We start from the raw sequence: 19,738 nt of genomic DNA on the forward strand, positions 1-19,738 counted from the left end.
TCTGGTCAATGCAAGTCCACTTCTCCCCCTGGGTACCCTGGAGCAAATCAGTTCAGCTCTCTGAGCCTCAGTTTCCCGATCTATAAAATGGGGCTAATGTTAATCACCTCGCAGTGGTCTTGGAAGGAGGAAGGAGCCTGAAGTAGATGTTCAGGGGCTCCCAGCTGAATATCAATTGCCAAGGATATCAGGAATCACAGCCCACCCTGCCTCGACTTTTCTCAGCAGAGAAATAGTACCTTCCCCTTTGACTAACCAGAGGGGAAAAAAAAAATTTGTAATTGCCGAGAGGAGGGAAAACCTTCTCCGCTGTACTGTGAAACCACCTACAAAAACGGTAATAGCTAAGGTTAATGTAGCGCTTAGTTGGGGGCAGGCACAGTGCTAAGTTTTGTTTACAGGTTTCATCTAATTTCAACTTACAATCAGAAGAAAGTTAATATTAATGTGCTATGTCTCCATTTTTCAGATAAGAACACTGAGACACTGATAAATCACTTGTTTCTGCTCACACAGCAAGTTAACCTCATGCTTAACCCTTATTTTTTATTCCTTTCACTTACCCGGTGCACCTTAAGTCATCATGATCTTTAAAAACATTTAAAAATGTATATATATCTTTCTTGATTTCAGAGAGAGGAAAGGAGAGGGAGAGAGATAGAAACATCAATGACAAGAGATTCATTGATCAGCTGCCTCCTGCACACCCCTCACTGGGGATGGAGCCCAAAACCTGGGCACGTGCCCTGACTGGGAATCGAACCAAGATCTCCTGGATCCTAGGGTGATACTCAACCGCTGAAGCACGCTGGCCAGGCTAAAAAAAAAATTCGTAAAAAAATCTAGGTGGCAAATGAAAATCTGCAGACGGCGTCTTCAGGGAAGCAGAAAACCCGCAGAGAGCCCGACCAATTTTCAGCACCACGGACAGCACCCATGCCCGGCCTGCTTAATAACCGTTCAGGCGCAGAAAATTGCTCATTCTCTGCCCACAAGGGCACTTCGCTTCGCAGTTTACAAACCCTATCCTACATTCATTTCATCTTATTCCCCTTACAGTCCTTCAAGGTAAACATTATTGGCCCAGTGTTACGGATGAAGACATGGAGGCTTGGGGGAGGTTCATAACATGGCAAGGCCAACCTATGATCTACAAAGCAACACTGGGCCCTAGCCGGTTTGGCTCAGTGGTTAGAGCAGCAGCCCTCCAAAGGAAGGGTCCCCCATTCGATTCCAGCCAAGGGCACGTGCCTTAGTTGCAGTCTCAACCCCACCCTGGTTGTGTGGGGGCAACCAATCAATGTGTCTCTCTCACATCGATGTTTCTCTCTCTCTCGCTCTCCCTCCCACTCTCTCTGAAAAGCAATGGAAAAAATGCCCTCCAGTGTGGATAAAAAAAAAAAAAAAATTAAAGCCCCACTGGGGCAGGGCGAGGGCAGATATGAGACAGACCAGGGCGTGAGCGAGCAGATATTTGGGTGAGAGATCCTGCTGCCTGAGCCATGGCAGCATTTGTTGGGATGAAGAGGAGCTTTGGTCATGGGCTGGATGTAAGAGCAGAGAGAGGATTCTGCCGCCTCTCTGAGGTTCTGCCTTGGGGAGCCGAGTGGATGGAGGACAGATACCTGATGAGCCCTGGGGAAAGTAGGGGCTTGTAGGACAGCCGTGCTTTCACGTACGAGTCCAAAACTGAGCTCTGGAGTGGCCAAGGCAGACAGCCCAGGGAGCTGGTGATAGAAGTCTCGAGGGCCTGTTGGTGCATGAGGGGAGCGTGTAGACCAAATAGGGTGAGACGAAGACCCCAGGTCCACCCTGAGGAACACCACCATTAAGGGACCAGCTGGGAAAAGAGGCTGCAAAGAAAGATGAGAAACAGTTGTCTGAGAAACCGGAAGAAACCCAGGAGAGTGATGTCTCAGAATCCAAGGGGAGAGAGTGTTCCAGAAGAAGGGCAGAGCCAACTGCTTCAGGAAGACAGAATATGGCCCCGGAGATGTCCTCTGGACTTGAAAAGAAGGTAATGGAAATTCGATGAAAGCACAGGCAGTGGAGTAGTGGGGTGGGCGCCAGACTTGGCGGTGGTGGCAGTTAATGAGTAAATAGGAGTAAGGAACTGGAGTGGACAAAACAGCTCTCTCAGCAGGTCTGGGCTGGGAAGGAGAAAGGGGATGTCGCGGTTCCTGCAAGGGGCTAGGAGGAGACTGGAGGCATTTAAGTCCTGGTGGGAGGGGGCAGCAGAGAAGGAAAGGGGCAATAAGGGAGAGCATGATGGCTGGGCCCAGATGCTCAGGGTGGAAGGGTGAGATGGGACCCAGTGCCTTGGGGCAGTTCAGACCCTGAAATGAAGATAGAAAGAATGCTGTTTATTTGGGAGGCGCAAGGACACCAGAAGGAGAGTGGGAAAGTGACCCAGGAGAGGAAGGCAACCAATAAGGGGTAGTTATTAAACCAGCTACCCCAGTGGGCGAGTGAAGCTTAATCCCGCAGGAAGTCTTGGGAAATGGGATAAAGGCACATCTCAGAATTCCCCTGGCCGAGGCTGAGGGAGCTGGTATATTTATATCTGAGTGCCTGGTAGACACTGGGGCTGGGTGCTAATTCCCAGGTGCTTCTGGCTCACAGTGCATGGGTGCAAAGTGGGTTCCACAGCCAGAGGGCAGCTCTTTGACAAAGATGCAAGCCCTGGCTGTTAGGAGTCCTGCTGATGGACACAGGAATGATAAAGTCTTCGGAAGGGATGTGGTCAGAGCTCTGGCCATGTCTGCTGTGTGGGCACAGTCAGGGCCTCTTTCCATCTGTGCCCTTTGCCACACTCCAACCACTCTTGTTCCGTGGGGACTTGTTGATAAAAACACTTTTAAAAATGAAAATTTCCAGCCCAGTTGGTGTTGCTCGGTGGTTGAGCTTCGACCTATGAACCAGGAGATCACAATTCGATTCCCAGTCAGGGCATATGCCCGGGTTGCGGGCTCGATCCCCAGTGGGGGTTGTGCAGGAGGCAGCCGACCAATGACTCTCTCATCATTTGATGTTTCTAGCTCTCCCTCTCCCTTCCTCTCTCTGGAATCAATAAAAACATATTTTTTAAAAATGAAAATTTCCAGACAACAAAACCAAACGCTAAGGCAGAGCGGTAGCTCCAAACGCATGGAGGCAGGAGAGTGGGTTCAGGTCCTGGTCTTTCCAGTTAGTAGCTGTGTGGCCTCAATTGAGGTCTTTTTGAGCCTTGACTTCATCATATGTAACAGCTCTCAGAGATCTAAGGAGGGTTTAGGGAGAAAACCAAAAACCAAAAACAACAAAAAACAAAAAACCCCACACCAAGCATAGTGTAGCACTCATGGTGGACACCAGGGTAACAGCAAGCCCAACACTATGCACCCTTTTCTGACCACAGGACCTCTATTTTCTTTGGAGAACCACCTCCCCACTCCAGTCCAAATGGTAGGGTGGGATTTACCCTACTGCCAGCTTTAGAGGTGGGCAGTGACCCAGGCCTGGCCAATTGCTGTGCAGTGACTAGTTCTGGGGAATGGGAGTAGAGCACAGGACCAAGACCAGGGCAACTGGCTCTCACACTTTCCTGGAGCTTTGGGGGTTGCTAAATCCATGATGTGTCCCCTGGGGCTGTTGAGGGGCCGTCTTTTTCTCCATGTGGAGCGAGTCTGCCTGGGCCCGGCTTTTGGCTCATCCTGGGGTTCAGGCTCATTCTGTGACAACCAACACGGTCACCTGTACCCGTGTGAGTGTGTGTGTGCCAGTATCTCGGATGATCTGCCGCTGGGAAGCCATACACACTTGTATGCACCAGAAGATAAACAAGTGCCTGCAGCTCCTTGGCTGGCACCCAGGCTGGGGGCGGAATAAACAATCCCGGTGACTTTCTGAAAAGCAAGCATGTGTGGCAACAGGCGCCATGGAGACAAGCAGACTGTACCAGAGCAGAGACAGCAGCCACCCCTGCACACACACACACGCACACACACACGCACACACGCACATACACGCATCTCATGCTTATTCATGTTCATATCACGTTCATATCCACTTTATCAAACACAGACCCCCTTTTGCACCCAGGCACACCCACCCTTGGGGTCTAGCCAGTTACCCCCATTCCAGCTTTGCTTGAGGCTAAAGGCTTTTGAGAAGGTCTGAGTCCCGATACAACAGCCTCCGCAGTTCCCGACCCATTTGTTTGGACACTGGTCCTGGTCTAGGCCCAATTTCAGCAAATCACAGCCTCTAGGGAAGGAGTGGTGGTGGTGGTGTGTGTGCATGTGTGTATGTGTGTGCGTGTGCGTGTGGGGGGGTGAGGATGGGGTCATATGGCAGACAGTGAACCCAACTTACTGGAAAGTGCTTGTGTTTGCTTCAGAGGTACACACACAACACACATTCACTGACTCCTTCAAGAAACACTCACCCAGACCCCCCATCCCTTGGGGCTTGTACAGACACACCCCTGAATACATAGACTCAGATATGTGCCGGTCCTCATGCAGGCAATGTCTAACCAATACCCTAGATGATGATAATGATGGCGATGTACCGTTTACTGTCTGCCTAATTGTTCTGCAGTCATCATCTCATTACATTTACTCCTTAAGGAAAATCATCAGAGATTGATGGGATTATTTCCATTTCATAGGTGAGAAAACAGAAGTTCAGAGAAGTTAAGTAACTTACCAGGGTCACACAGCTGGAAAGTGACAAAGCTGGGAGCCGAACTTCAGTCCACACTGTTAGCTCTTCATTTACTCAGATTTACAACACCCCATACACATACACACATATACACACGCACACATGAAAACCCTGCCTTCTCAGTCAGCCTAGATAACTGATGTCCATGGAGTCACTTTCCCCACTCTGACCTCCTCACATATACCACTCCCAGTCCCTCACAGCTGCTCTGATACTCACGAAAGCCCCTGGCCTGAGCACATGTGAGCTCGGCCTGCTGCCCACACAGGCCCCCTCCCTTCCTCTCCACATCCCCACCCCCCAGCAGCTGCAGGTTCTGGCCCAGCTGGGGGTGGCCCCAGGATTTGGATGGGTGACTCAGGCTGAATCATGGCCCAGCTGCTCTTTGGCAGCCCTTTCCCCCATTCTGCCCAGAAAGCCTATTTCAAAGGCAGAGGTGGGCCTTTTGGGTGGGAGACAGGGAGTGGGGTAGTAGGGGGTAGGGGTCCTTGAGAACCAGAGGAATCAAGCACAAGCCTCTGTGCCCTCCCCTACTCCTCAGTGGTCTGCAGGTACTCTCAGGCAGTTCCCACCCATGCCCCTCCTTCTTCCAGGGAAAGGGATCCTCCTGCCTAGACACATGCCAGGGTTCCCTTTGTGAGCCCAGGGCCCATTTTGGCTCACTGCCCTACCTCTTGGCCTTAATAACAACAATAACAGTATTAACTATTCTAATTAGTCACTCACGTGTTACAGCATTCTAGTGTTCAAAGCACTTTCTCACCAGTATCTCTTACTAGTCCTCTGGGGTGGAAATTAGCATTCTTACTTTCAAGCTGAGGAAACGGAGGTTCAGAGAGGTTATGTGAACTGTCCAAGGTCACAAAGTTGGTGAAGTAACAGAGCCAGGAAACAAACTCAGGCTCCCCGGTCCAATCTGTGACAGGTGGGCATTAGGGCCAGGAGTTGAGCTGCAGTCGGGAGTGGTGGAAGGAATGTGGGGTGGCATGGTTGGGGCATTGCAGGGACATGTTGGGACCATGGTGCGAGGCACAGTATATAGTGGGGTGTGTGGCAGAGGCAGGATTAGTGGCCTGGTGTGTGGCAAGATCATGACAAAATTTTTCTCTTTACCTTTTTGAAATTAATGGATTATGGGATTTGTGCTTTTAAAGCTTTTTTTCAGGGTTTCAGGCCAATATCCCAAGGCTAACTAGTCCAAACCCATAGAGTTTCTACTGAGAAGGCTTGAGCTATGGGACCTTTACTTTCTGAAGCCCGCTTCCTCATCTGAAAAAAATGGGTCCAGGCCTCCTACAGAGCAGGCTATTGAGAGGCTTGAGTGAAGGGCTTCACAAATCACAAAGGCTTCCGTTTTCCACATTTTGTTTTATCTTTTAAGAAACACCTGTGGGTGCTGGGTGGAGAGTGGTGTGGGCTTCTGGGAGCCTGAGAGAGATGCTGAGGGGGGAGTGGGTGACAGCTCTTCTTTCCCCCTGCCTTGGCTGGCCTGGCCTTCCCCCCACCCCCTCAGCCCAGAGCTGGTTTCTAGGCAACAGGGTGGATGCAGGGATGGTTCTGGAGGGGAGAGAGCTATAAATAGGGAAAGGAGAAAACAAAAATAAAGTTCTAGGGGTGGGAGTGGGGAGCTGGGAGGGGGACAGGAATGGTGGGGACACACGGACAGCTCCCAGCCCTTCATCAGGAGGAGAAGGCAGCTTCCAGGTTAGCCAGCCAGCAAAGGTCCACAGAGTGCTGACATAGGTGGGGAGGGGTCACTGTGTGCACAACTGAGCAGGATGGGGGTGACAAGGATAAGTCATTTCTGGTTGGAGGACTAGGGAAAGCTCAGAGGAGGGAAGGATTTCAACAGGCAGAGTTGAGGGCAACTGTGGAAGAAAGAGCACAGACATAGAAGGGAAGGTGTGGGTCAGGCGAGGTGGGGCTGGACCCACAGATATCAGGAGGCCTGGCTGGGCTCAGCCGAACTGACTACACATCCCATGTCCACGTAGACACAGAGAGGTGGGCTCCTTCTCTGCTGCAAGGCTGCCCCTCCAGATCTTCCAGGCCAGCTTCTTTCCATGCAGGTTTCAGAGCCAACCTCACCTCCTCAGAGGCCCGAGCTGACCACCCAATTTAATGCGGTCAACCCCCTTCCTGCCACATCACTTTATGTTCTTCATAAAACTCAAAATTATCTTGATCCATGTATTTGTTGATCCATGGGACATGAGTTCTGTCAGGGCAGTGACCTCCAGGGCTGTTCCCTGCAGCCTCTCACTTCTAAGAACAGAATAGATGCACAACACATACACTCCCATCATGTAGGTGAGTGTGCACACACAGCTCAACGCCTTTCCCACAAACACACACAATCTCATTTGCAGTCTGCATGAAATTGCACGAGCATCTGTTATCTGCACTCTGCCGCTCCCTCCCCCCCCCACCCCATTTTCCTTCCTGTGTTGGTTTTGTTTGTCTCCCCCAAGAGCAAGTCCCTTTGGGAAAATTGGGATTCAGGGTCAGGCTTGCAGCCTTTGTCACTTCCCAACGACATTCCCCAAGGCAGGTAACTGCCTCCCTGGCCTCCATTCTCTCATCTGTAAATTGGGGCTAATAGCAAGAAATCCTTGAGCACAGTTTCAAGTGAAATTAATGGAGACAAATGTCAGACGCCTGGGAAAAACTAGGCACTTGGTAAATAGCTCCATCCACGTCACGAGGTTGGGACCCATGGGTTGTGTGTTCTCACATATGCATCCACAGTCAGGGCTGCCATCTGACACAGGGCTGGCATCTTGCGCTGATGCTTCTGGACCTGTGCCTGGAATGCATTTTAAAAGTGACCCTGGCAGAAGAGAACATTGGTCTCTGAGCAGAAACCAGGCTCAAAAAACCAGGTGCGTGGCTTGGCACCCGGGAAGTAAGAATAACCCCCCCCTTTCCAGGCCAGATGGCGAACCTTGTTCTGGCATCTAAAATTGGGGATCCGGTGCTGGTAGCTGGAGAGGAGGTGGCGTACTCAAGTTCTTTAGCCAGCAGTTCATGAAAATGAGTGAGTAGGGAGAGAAAAGGACTTGCCAACTGGAATCACATAAAAAAAATTAAACCTTGTGCTAGCAAATTAAACATCTCTATAGGCCAAATTCAACCTGAGGGCCAGGGATTTGCAATTCCCGCATCCTGTGGGTTGTAAATAGTGTCCTAATTGTCAAAAGGGATCTGGAGGTCCTGACACCCGCACAGGGAGTCAGAGAATCCAAGCCCACCGGTTTATTCTCCCTACGCACACCTCTGCCGGCTGCCTCCCGTTTCCCGAAGTAATGGCTCGGTGCACTCTGGGCCAAGGTGGCCCCAGGGGACCGGCCTCCCGCAGGGTTCAAGGCCTCCCGGAGCCCGGCACCGTCCCCGCCCCCACTCTCTCGGGGAAAGAGGCAGCGCTAACATTCGGGGTTGACTGAAGAGAGCAAGTTCCTTCCATCCCTGGGGCTGAAGTCGGACAGGATGTGGGAACAGGCAGAGAAGGGGGTGAGGGTTTTACGCAGGCGAGCTTGGCGGGGGGGGGGGGGGGGTGTCCGGCGGCAAAGCGAAGCAGGCCTGGGGGGGGACCGGGCCTCCGTCCGAGGGAAGTTAGAGGGGCTCTGGGGCAAAGGGGCTGGAGCGCCGCGTCGATGGGGCGGGGCCTCGGCTCGGGCGCGTCGCGGGGAGCTTCGGAGGCGATGAGCGCGGCACCCGCGCCCTGACGGAGGCGGGGCCTCCGCGCAGCCCCGCCGAGTCTGCGCCCCTTCTTTCCCGCACCGAGGCGGTGTCGGGGTCCCTCTAATGTCCATCCTGGTCCGCTCAAGGCGGCTGGCCAGCTTCGGGATTTCAGCAGACCCTCGCCCACCTCAGCCGAGGCCACAACCTTTGGGCGCCTTTCCGGGCGGGGGGAGCACGGGTCGCCCGAGCGGTGACTCCTGAGACAGCTGCCCGTCTCTCGTCCCCTTGGACGAGCCCGCCTGATTTGAACAGGTGTGCGCAGGTGTGTGTGCGTGTAAACGTTGCGGGGAAGAGAATTTGCGCGTCACAGCATCTTTCGGTGCCCACGCCGCTGGTTTCCGAGGACTTCGCGGCACGTGTGCAACCGTGAGTGTGCACGTGTCCGCACCTATCGGCCGGCGCGCGTGCACGCCTTCTGCGCGTGAGCTCCTGCCAGGGGGCGTGCCCTCCGGGGGCGAGCGAGGACCAGCGTAGGCGCCCGCACGTCCGCGTCTGAGTGGCTGCCCGCGCACAGCGCGGTGTGAGCCGGTCCACCCTGCGCCCCGGCGGCGCGGGGCTCCCCTCCTCCCCGAGCCTGCAGCAGACCCTTTACCGCCCAGCAGGTGGCTCCCGAGGCCGCCCTCCCGCCTCCCCGGCGGGCTGCTGGTCCCAGCCTCGGAGGAACCCCCTCTCCCCAGAGGATGGGATATTGAGAAGTTGGGGTCGGAGGCTGTCATTCTCCTACCTGGGCCGAGTGTGTCGGGCCCCAAAGAGGAAAGTGGGACAGGTTGGGACTTGGAAGCCCGCCGGCTACCCCCATCCGGCGCCCAGCCCTGCCCGTGTGGCGCCGGCTACAGACAGATTGACTTTATTCGTGGACACGCGGGGGCGGCTGCGCCCGCCCGGAACACGCTCACACGGGGGTTGGGGGGCTCTCCATGCCACAGTCACAACACACAACGCCCGCGCTTGGACCGCACCGGCTGGGGGAGGGGGCATGGCACAGCCTGACTCCTGGTTTTTGGTTAAAAAAAGGTTTTGGGCTCGAAGTGGGAGCGGGGTGGAGTGCTCTGGGGCTGCCGTGGGGGTGGGGTGGGGTCGCTCAGAGAGCCTCTGTTGGGGTAGGGTAGGGAGCGGTCGCGTTCGGATCTTCATTTAAAAACACATAGAACATGCTACATCCGCGCAGACACTGGACGGGATAGGGCGGGCACCGGGCCACGCAGGCGGGGCGAGGCTCCCAGTGGCAGCCGCAGGCCCGGCCCTGTCCACGCCCCAGGGTAGGACACGGGCAGGTAGGACAGACAGATGGACAGACACTAACACAGGCTCCGAGGGGGCACCTCGGAGTGAAGGAAGATCTCGTGTTTGGGGGGAAGGGGTAGAAGGACAGCCCTGGCTCGGGGGGGGGGGGGGGGGGGGGTGAGGAAGGGACCAGGAAGGGATTGTGCTGCTGGTGGGGGGCCCTCCTGGCCCCTTAGGCCTCTGGCTCATATTCCTGATATTCCTCCTGCATCAGAGGGATTGGGGTAGAGTGGAGAAGAGCAAAAGAGGAAGGGGTTGGAAACCAAGGGGCCAGGCTCTGGGCCTGAGACCTCTGCCTGTCAAGGAGGAAAAGCGCATCCCCTCCCCCTGGGCAGGCAAGGAACTTGGAAGTTGGGGACAGCCTGGCCAGTCCTGGGCAGAGGTGCCTGGGGCCCAGTGCTATACTGCATCTGTCCTCCTTCCGTGCTGAGACCTCCGGGGGCCTGGGTTCTAAAAAATGGGGACCTGAAGATCTCTGGACTAACCCTACCCTTCCAGGGACCTCCCACCCAGGCTGGAGATGGCAGCTATCCTCTAGGATGCCCAAAGCCCCACCCAGCCCTGCCACCCCTCACCTGGGGTGGTTCCTCATAGCTCTCTCCTTCTGGCTCCATCAGGGGCTCTATCAGTGGCTCCTCAGCAGCTTCCTGGGCCACTTCCTCAGGCTGCAGGCAGAGAAGGGACAGGGCCTGTGAGGGCAGCTGGGGATGCCCCCCAAATTCTTACCCTGGGAAGCTCTTGGCTGATTAGGGGAAGGCTAGGCTTTGTTGGCAGTGCAACCAGAATTTCTAGTTAAATTGTTTATTTGGAGTACCTTGGAAGTGGGATGAATGCATGAGGAGTGAAGTCCCTCCAAATCCTGCTTGAAGCTGGGGGTGGGGAGTGGAGCAGGACTCTCAAAACCCTTCTCCCCAGCACCTGGCAGCCTCCTGCACTTTCATCATTTGGACTGAATGGGATGGGAAGATAGATGGCATATACAGTCACCTATTTATCCCTACCACCTTGGGTCAGGCTCTGTGTGGGGCACTGGGACCCCAGAGATAACCCTGGAGGCTCCTCTGGGCTGGAGAGAGATGGAGGCTCAGGGATGGGATGGGCAGGGGCTCTGAGCCATTCCCCTGCCACCTTCCACCCATCCCTCCCCCAGGGCCCTGTGTGGCCTGGTTTCTTCAGCTGTTGCTATTTTAAGATAAGCTGGAAGCAACAGCTCAGTGGTGTTGCTTGGACGTGTGAGCTAAGACTCTCCCTTCCCCCTGCATCTGATGCCCAGCCTTGTGCAGACCAGCAGGCATGCAGCCGAGGGGCTGCCAGACATATGGCCAGCCACTTGCAGGTGAGCACATGTATGTGCACAAACACAGGATGAAGCTGGCTGCACACAGGCACACACAATAATAACCTGGGGTCCTGTGCTTGGCTGCACAAGGCCACATGGGCTGGCATATACCTGGACCCCTGGGGGAACCTGTAGGGAGGAGAGCATACCACCTCCCCCACTTCCACAAGTACCACTGTCCCTTACTACTACGTGGAGATAAGACTCTTGGGACCCTGAAGGACTGGCATCAAGGCCTACCATTGTGCATTCTAACCAACTCCATCCAAGCAGCTTCAGGTCCTTCTAATTACCTGTCTAGGTGGGGCCCATGGGCACAGGAGTTTACAGCTCCTGACCTGGCTCATTTCCCCCAGTGTCCAGATGGGTATACCAAGGCCCAGGAGTTGGAGAAATGTTTGCTCAAAGTCACCCAGAATCCAGGAAAGAAACATAGTGTTAAAAATTCCAATTTGAGCACTGGCTGGTGTGGCTCAGCTGGGTAGAGCATTGTCTCGTATACCAAAAGGTGGAAGGTTTGATTCCTGGTCAGGGCACATACCCAGGTTTTCAGTTCCATCCCCCATCAGGGCATGGGAGGCAACCAATCAATGTTTCTCTCTCACATAGATGTGTCTCTGGTTCTCTCTCCCCTCCCCTTCCTCTCTCTAAAATAAATTTTTACAAAAATTTTAAAAAATTTCCAGCTCAAGCACATTGGAAACAACTCAGAAGTCCAATAAGAGTAGAAGTATATGTGCCTTTTAGTTTCACCACACATGGATACTGCACAATAAATATGGAGACCAACATTGCATAGCATGGCTTCCTTTTGAGTGGAAGAAGCCAGATACAGAAGAGCATGTACATTAGGATAACATTTATATGAAGTTAAAAAACACCCAACTAGCCCAGCTGGCATGGCTCAGTGGTTGAGCATCGACCTATGATACAGGAGATCGAGGTTCGATTCCTGGTCAGGGCACATGCCCGGTTGCAGGCTCGATCCCCAGTAGGGGGGGTGCAGGAGGCACCCAATCAATGACTCTCTCATCATTGATGTTTCTCTCTCTCTCCCTCTCCCTTCCTCTCTAAAATCAATAAAAAACATTAAAAACAAACAAACAAGCCCAGCCGGGCGTGGCTCAGTTGTTGAGCATCGACCTAGGATCCAGCCGATCAGGGTTCGATTCCGGGTCAGGGCACATGCCCGGGTTGTGGGCTCAATCCCCAATGACACTCTCATCATTGACGTGTCTGTCTGTCTGTCTGTCTCTTTCCTTTCCTCTCTCTGAAATCAATAAAAATCTATTAAAAAACAAACAAACAAACAAAAAAAAAGCCCAACTAATTTGTGGTGATGGAAGTCAGGAAGCATGGATGGGGAGGCAGGGCCAGGCCGAAGGTGGGGAGAGTAAGGCGCTGAGGGTACAGGTGTTGAGAAGGCACCCATTCTCAGCGCCATGGAAATGAGACCCCAGAATGAGTGCACCCCTTAAATTCTGTGCCCCAGATACCTCCCTCATCTTACCCTAGTCTTGGCCCTGGGGGTAAGGACTGGAAGGGGGTAGAAGGTGGGGCTTCTGAAGGGGCTGATGTTTTGTCTTGATCTGGGTGCTGGTAACACAAGGACGTTTCCCAGCCTGGCCACTCACTAGCTGTCTGGCATCAGGAAAGTCACTTCACCGCTGATCTTAGCAGCCTTGAGTGTGAAATGAGATGGCATCTCCGCTTTGTAGGAGTACAGGAGGCTTCTATGATAACACATGTGAGCAGGCTGGGATGGAGAAACACTCAGGAACACATACACTGGGCTTGCACGGGTTTCCCTATGCCCAGTAGCCCCAAAGGGCTGTGGTTTGGATTGTAAATCTATAATCTTGAGCTTCCTTGAGAAACTAGGCTTGAGGTGTCAAGTGCTGGTAGGAGGAAGGTGGCTGGAGAAAGATGGTTTTGTGCAAACGTCCCTCACAAAAGGCCCAGACCTGCCTCTCTTTGAACCCCTGCCCCTAGCAAAGGACCTACCACCATGTAGGCACCAAGTGACTCCAATGATATGGACCTGAGCTTATCCTCCCAACCACCTTCTCAGGGAAGCAGGCAGCCATGGGATCTTGGACAAGTCATTCACCTCTCTGAGCCTCAGTTCCTGCATCTGAAAAATGGGCTAATTGTGATGCCTTCCACATAGGGACATTGTGAAGAGTCAATGAATTACTCCATGTAACATGTCTAGAGCAATGCCTGCCCATATAAGAGGTCAATGAATGGGAGCAATCACTGAAACATAATTATAAGAAATGGGAAGCCTTACAGATGGTAAAATGCATAGGCAGGACTTGAACTGAGTCAAACCCCAGACTTCCGCCAGAGAAGGAACCAACTGTGCAAAATATCTGAGTGGAGGGTAGGTGGGGTCTCCTCCCACAGCTTTATGGATACACTCATGTGGAATGTACACTGATCTCCCAAACCAGATGCAGAAGGAGCCCCTACCATCACAGAGGCAGAGTCTGCACTTATACGTGGACAGACGTGCAGCATCCCACAGGAGGATGGATGTCTGTGCAGATGTGTGCGCCCACAGAGTGCATACAGAGTGTGTGTACACTTCCACGCACGCCAGTGATCACAAGAGCCACGGGGGGCAGACAAGGGCTGCTCACATGGTCATGGGGCCACTGTCTCTTACTGAGCACTCGCTGTATGCAAGCCTGGCTCTTTATCAGTGGTTCTCACAGTGGGGTCCCTGAACCTGCAGCATCAGCATCACCTGGGTACATACAAATTCTCAGGCCTCAGCTCAGACTTACTGAGTCAGAAATTCTCGGGTTGGGCCAACAGTCTGTATTTTAACTTGGACTCCTGGTGATTTTGATGCACACTTAAGTTTTGAGAAACCTCTGATCTATATTATCTCTAATCTACATAAGAGCCCTATTGTGTTCATCTCCCATATTACAGGCAAAGATTCAGGCTCAGAGACAGGATGGGACCTGCCCAAGGTCACACAGTCAGGAAGTAGTGGAGTTGGGATTCAGACTCAGCTCTGTGAGGCTCCAGAGCTCATAACCCTTATTCTGCCGTGTATCCTACTGCAGGCACCTGTCTTTACGCACACAGGGATAGCCACCACCACTCCCCTGGGAGAACATGACTGCACAAACGTGTGACATACAACTCACCCCTCCCCCATGGCCCACACCTGCTCGTACCTGTCTCAGGGCCTTTGCATGAGCCTTTCCTACAGCCTGAAATACATTTCCTATTTGGCTTGCTTCATCCCTTGGGTGTTAGCTCAAATGTCACCTTTTCAGAAAAGCCCTCTCAGCTAAAGTAGCCCCCTCATCCCTTGATTATCTCTACTATCACCTGGTTGTCTTTTCTTCACAGCACTTATCCCTGTCTGAAATCATCTTGCTTGTTGGTTGGCTTTTTACACCTTCTCTCACTGAAAGGTCAGCTGCATGAATGTAGGTAACTATTCATTGCAGAAATCCCTAGAACAATTCCTCTCTGGCATAAATACTTGTTGAATGAAAAGCGATGAATGAATAATCAATGACACATGCAAACATAGCCAGAAGTGGTTCAGGTCACACTTGCAAGCAGGATACATGTGCACAGCCAGATCTGGGTCATGGTCACAGGGAGCACCACATCTATACACGCCTTCACAGGCTCATTCTGAACTGAGTCTAACAGGATCCTGCAGGTGAGGCAAGGTGGCTTGTGCCCCAGGCTGGCTGGGGGGAGCAGGGAGCCTGGTGGCAGATTTATGGGCGAGCCTGGTATGTGTATGCATTTGCATTCATTCATGTGTGTGGCAGGAGGATTGCTCACCTTCAGATCAGTGGGGAATTCCTCCTTCTTCATCAGGCCTGTGGCTGCTGCGATGTTCCCAGCCCCAGAGAACACAGCTCCTCCCAGATGTGATGCCTGCTCCTTGGTTTTCTCAGCCACTAGAGTGGGGAGAAGGTTGGGGAAGGGGATTGGGAGCCAGGGTGAAGGAGGTATAGGTGTCCCCTCCCCTGTAGTGACCCAGAACCTGCCTTTCCCATGGAGCACCCCCTAAAGCTTAGAGGTTCCCTCTTCCACGACCCTTACCCCTACCCTCTGGAATCAGTCAGCTCTCAGGTTGGGGGAAGGAAAGGGGCTGTGCCAGGGCTGGGCAGGTACCTGAGGCCACTCCTTGTACCACCCCCTCTCTGGTCTTGCTTCCTGCAGGAAGAAAAAGGGGCACATTTAAGGGCTCTGGGCTGAGGAAACAGAGACTCTGACAAGCACAGTGGTTACACAATGGACAGAGAGACCTAGTCGACAGTAGCGGGTATCCTGGCCCCATCACTGCCTCCTTGGGCCTCAAAATTCCACAAGTGCCCCCTCATCACCATACTGAGCCCCCCATGCCTACTTCCTCAGGACTTCCAGTTCTCCCTGCTGTCTGTCTCTCACCACCCCTACCTATGTGATATCTGCACACTTCAGGGGGCTGTTGTTTGTGTGCCCGCAATGTGCAAAGCACCAGTTCATTTAATGATCTGCCTGTGTGGGAGCAGGTGGGGATGCGGTGGGGGGAGCAAACAGGCTATGTATTTGGAAAGGTGCCCCTGGTGTGTGACTGCCCACATCTCACCTATGGGCACTGCCACCTGAGCCCCCCACCACACATGCACTCCATTTCTTCTAAAGACTCTCTTCTCCTAACAAGGGTGCAAATTCCTCCTTTTGGCCAGAGTGAAGAGTGTCTTAGATGCCTGATGGATCTATGTGTGATGGGCAGATTGTGATTGACACCTTTGGCATTGGCTGGGCCTTTCCAGGAGGACAGCAACTTGGTCACAGCAAAATGTGGGGCTGCTGGGAGAGGCAAGGGTGCCTGATCTGAGCTGAGGGGAGCCCTCAAAGGAGAGGGGAATCTCCTATCCTGAGGAATTGGCAACTCAGACAACAGCTGATAGGCCCGGAAATGGGTGTGTGGGCGGGCTGACACCCCTGGGAGGAGGAGGAGGAGAGAAGGGACAGGGTGTGCGAAGACAGGATTCTCACATCTAAGGCCAGCAAGACCCAGGGACAGGAGACAGCTGTATGTGTACCCATCCCTTCCTGCCAGAAACATTTTTTGGCAGCCAGGCCTCAGGCTAATCACTCACTCTCGGATGGGGGTCAGGAGCATTTGGTGCCCAGGACTTCAAGCAGTGGGGAGAGGACCTCCAGCCTCCAGGGGGTATGTGATAGGGGAGGGGGCATTGCTTGGGACTTGACAGATGGGGAGCAGGTGGATATGCAGAAAGGAGACTGGAGAGGGTACCCTAGGCACAGGGAACCATGCAGGCAGGGCACAGAGAGGTGTGCAGGCAGGAAGCACATCAAGGCGGTCTGTGTACCGGCAGAGATGGGAATGGTGAGAAACAAATTTGGGAACATAGACTGAGGCAGGACCATGCCAGGCTACAGGAAGCTGAGGCTTAACAGGGTAGGAACTGGGGGCCATCAGTGGCTCCTGGGCAAAAGGGAGGCAGAAGGGAGGCCAGAGTGGGATCCACTAGGTGTGGGCTCAAGCCTTCTCCCTGACTCCATCACCTCTGCCCTAGCTCTAGCCACCTTTGGTGGCTACACTACCTCCCAGGGGGCCTCCCTGAGATTTGTTCTGTCCCCAGAGCTCTGAGAGACCTTTCCAAACTGAAATCGGATTGTATCAGTCCCTACCTTCCAGTCTGTCATGGCAATTATAATAATGCTTTGCCCTGGGCCCACAAGGGCTCCTCAAGAACCAGCTCTTGCCCACCTATTGTGCTCTTTGATCTCCAGCCTCCCTCAACCCCCTCCTGGCTCCTTATTTTCAGGGCTCAGCTCAAATGTCACCCTCTTTGACTACCCTAATAAAGTGGTCCCTGCTCCAGCCCCTTGATGTCAAATCCCACTATTGGAATGCTATGTCACTATCAGGAGAGAAGATACCTCTATCTCTCCTCCCGTACACTGTTATATACCCAGGAGCAAGTGGCTGGCACATAGTAGGTCATCAATAAGTATTTTTCAAATGACCACAAAGCCAAAAGCAGTGCTCTTCAGCCTGCGCAGAGGACAATTCTACCCCCTGCACACAAGAAAGGCCTGAATCACAGGATGGATTCAGTAAATGCCAGTTTCTAGGTTTTACCTCCCTTTACGCAAATTACCCTGCAAGGGTCCCTCTCCTTTCACTTTTAGGGTGAGAGATTTAACCACTTGGCCTTTGTCCTGATGCTAGCGGGCAGCTGCAAGGAGGGGGGACCCAGAGGAGAGATGGCAGTGATGGAACCACAGGCACTGGGAGGCAGGGAGACACTGAGCGCCTCAGAGGTGGAAGTATCTGGAGAGGAGGGCTGGGAGGGAATCCCAAAAACAGAGGAGGGAGGGCAGCAAGGGGAGGGGTGGGGCTTCGGAGTCCCAGAAGGCTTGGCTGAAACTCCAGCTTCAAATTTTATCAGCGGTGTGACCTTGAGCAAGATAGGGAAACATCTGCGAACCCCAGCCCGGTCTGTGGCATGGGCAGGGAGCATTAAGTGAGGTAATAGGTGTTACGGCATTTCATACAGTTTTTGGCAGAGGGCAAGGGCTCAGCACCGGTTAACTATCAATAATACGAAGAAGGAAAGGAAGACTATCTGCTTTGATCGCTCCCTCGGCCTCTGGCCTTTCAGCTGAAACCCACCCTCACCAACCCGGACTCGCACTCCCCCCCGGGTCTGCGGTGTCCCCAGTGACCCCTGCGGACCCCGCCCCATTTGCTGACTCACACTCTCCCGCCCAGACCCGCACTCCCTCCCGCAAGGTACAGAGACCCCGCTCCCCCCGCTCCCCCCGCCCCCGCCCCGCAGCCCGGAAGCCCCGCCCCTCGCCCACCGACGTAGAGGACGCCCTCCTTGGTCTTCTCGGCCGCCTCGGTGACCCCCTGCTTGGTTTTCTCCGCGGCAGCCACGACGCCCTCCTTGGCCATGGACAGGCCCTTCATGAACACGTCCATCCCGGCGGCCTAGGGTGGGCGAACACACGGGCGCGGTGCGCTTGCCCCGCACCTTCACCCCAGAGCTTCCCGAGGGACGCGGTGGGGGGGGTCCCCCTCCCTCCGGAGACCGCGGCGCCCCTCGGGCTCGGAACCCCCTCCTGCCTCTCCCAGTCCCCAGCGCGAGGCCACAGGGCCGCGGCGAGTCCCGGCGTCCTTGAAACCCAGGGACGCGGGAGGGGCCCCCGACTCGGTTATCCGGGATCCCGCAAGCTGCAGCCCCGCGGAACCGGAGTGCTGGACTCTGCGCGAAGCCCCGGAGCCTAAGTGTACACACGACAGTGCCACACGGCCGTGCACACGAACATACTCCGTGGACACGCTCGCGTGCACATACAGGACACCCGGACGTCCAAACGCGCACTGACACTCGGACACACGCGGGCACACGGGCGCGGATGCACGTCCACTCGGCCACCCAGGCACTTGCAGACACTGAGCAGCACGCATCCCGGGGGCGCACAGTGACAGGCACCCACCAGCGCCCTCCTTCCGATCTCCAGCCCCTTTCCCACTCTCTTCCCCATTTCACCCAGACCCCTCTCTACCCCCAGCCCTTTCCCCGTCCCACCCAGTCCCCTCTCCATCCCCAGCCCTTCCCCGGTCTCGGCTCCCAGAGCTCTGCAGCCTCACCTGGATGCGGGGCCCGAGCTGGGGATGGAGCGGCGGCTGCGGCGGGAAGACGCAGGGGCTCAGCTAGGCCGGGCTGGGGTGGGCGCGGGGCCGGAGTGGGTCTCGGGCCGTGGCCGAGCGCTGAGGCCGGTCTGCAGCAGGCGGAGCAGAGGCCGCGAGCCGGGCGCAGCAGGCTTCTCGCCTCGGGTGCGTCGCCCGCCGCCGCTCGCGCCCCAGCCCCGCTCGCTCGCGCGCTCTCAGCGTCGGAGTCCCGCTCCCGCGCTGCGGCAGCTCCGAGCTCAGCCCGCCCACCGGCGGCCGCCCCGCCCCTCGGCCTGACCGACAGGGGGCGGGGAGGGTGACGGCGCAGCGCTCGCGGGCCTCGCCCGCTGGGGCGCGCCTCCGGGTACCCCGGGGCGTCAGGCTCGCGTCCTGCCCCCGAGAGCCCAGGCTCGTGGGGGAGACGGTGCCGCGTGCTAAGAGCAGGAAAGAAAGAGAATGCATTTGGAATCCAGATGGGTTTGAATCTCGGCCATGCTTTTAAAAATTAACTGTGGGGCCTTGGGCTACTCAGCTCTCCTTTCTGAATGTTCCCTCTTCTGCAAAATACCGATGGTTCATTCAGGTTCATTCCACGAACGTTTCTTGAGCGCTTAGCAGATGTCAGGCTGGAGACAGTAGAAAAGCATAACAAGTTCCTACTCTCCAGGAGCTTATAACGGGTGTGTGTGTGTGTGTGTGTGTGTGTGTGTGTGTGTGTGTGTAGATGGGACACAGGACAGAAAATTTAAACCAATGTTATTTCAGCTTGTGAGAAGTGTGATGAAAATAATAAAATGGTGATGTAACAGAGTGTCTAGAGGAAGGATACTTGAGACAGAGTGGTCCGGGAAGGCCTCTGTGAGGAGGTGAATGGATGCACAGACCCCAGAAAAGGCACCAAGGCTAAGATGGGTGAAGGCAGGGTCCAGAGAGAGGGAACTGCAGGTGCAAAGGCCCTGAGGACTGTACTTCAGAACAGATAAAAG

At 54.6% G+C, this 19,738-nt stretch overlaps 1 protein-coding gene across 1 annotated transcript; it reads right to left on the reverse strand.

Moving 5' to 3' along the window:
- Nucleotides 1-9,217: 9,217 nt before the first annotated feature.
- Nucleotides 9,218-19,047, reverse strand: SNCB (synuclein beta). Its single transcript, XM_081134727.1, has 6 exons — nt 18,732-19,047; nt 17,939-18,068; nt 15,230-15,271; nt 14,894-15,012; nt 10,308-10,397; nt 9,218-9,937 (listed from the first exon to the last, which is right to left on the reverse strand). The coding sequence occupies exons 2-6, from the start codon at nt 18,057-18,059 to the stop codon at nt 9,905-9,907; spliced, it is 405 nt and encodes a 134-aa protein (XP_080990853.1). The 5' UTR covers nt 18,060-18,068; nt 18,732-19,047; the 3' UTR covers nt 9,218-9,904.
- Nucleotides 19,048-19,738: the final 691 nt, after the last annotated feature.

The sequence above is a fragment of the Miniopterus schreibersii genome (assembly GCF_964146895.1).
Source record: "Miniopterus schreibersii genome assembly, chromosome: 4".
In the NCBI taxonomy this organism is placed as follows: Eukaryota; Metazoa; Chordata; class Mammalia; order Chiroptera; family Miniopteridae; genus Miniopterus; species Miniopterus schreibersii.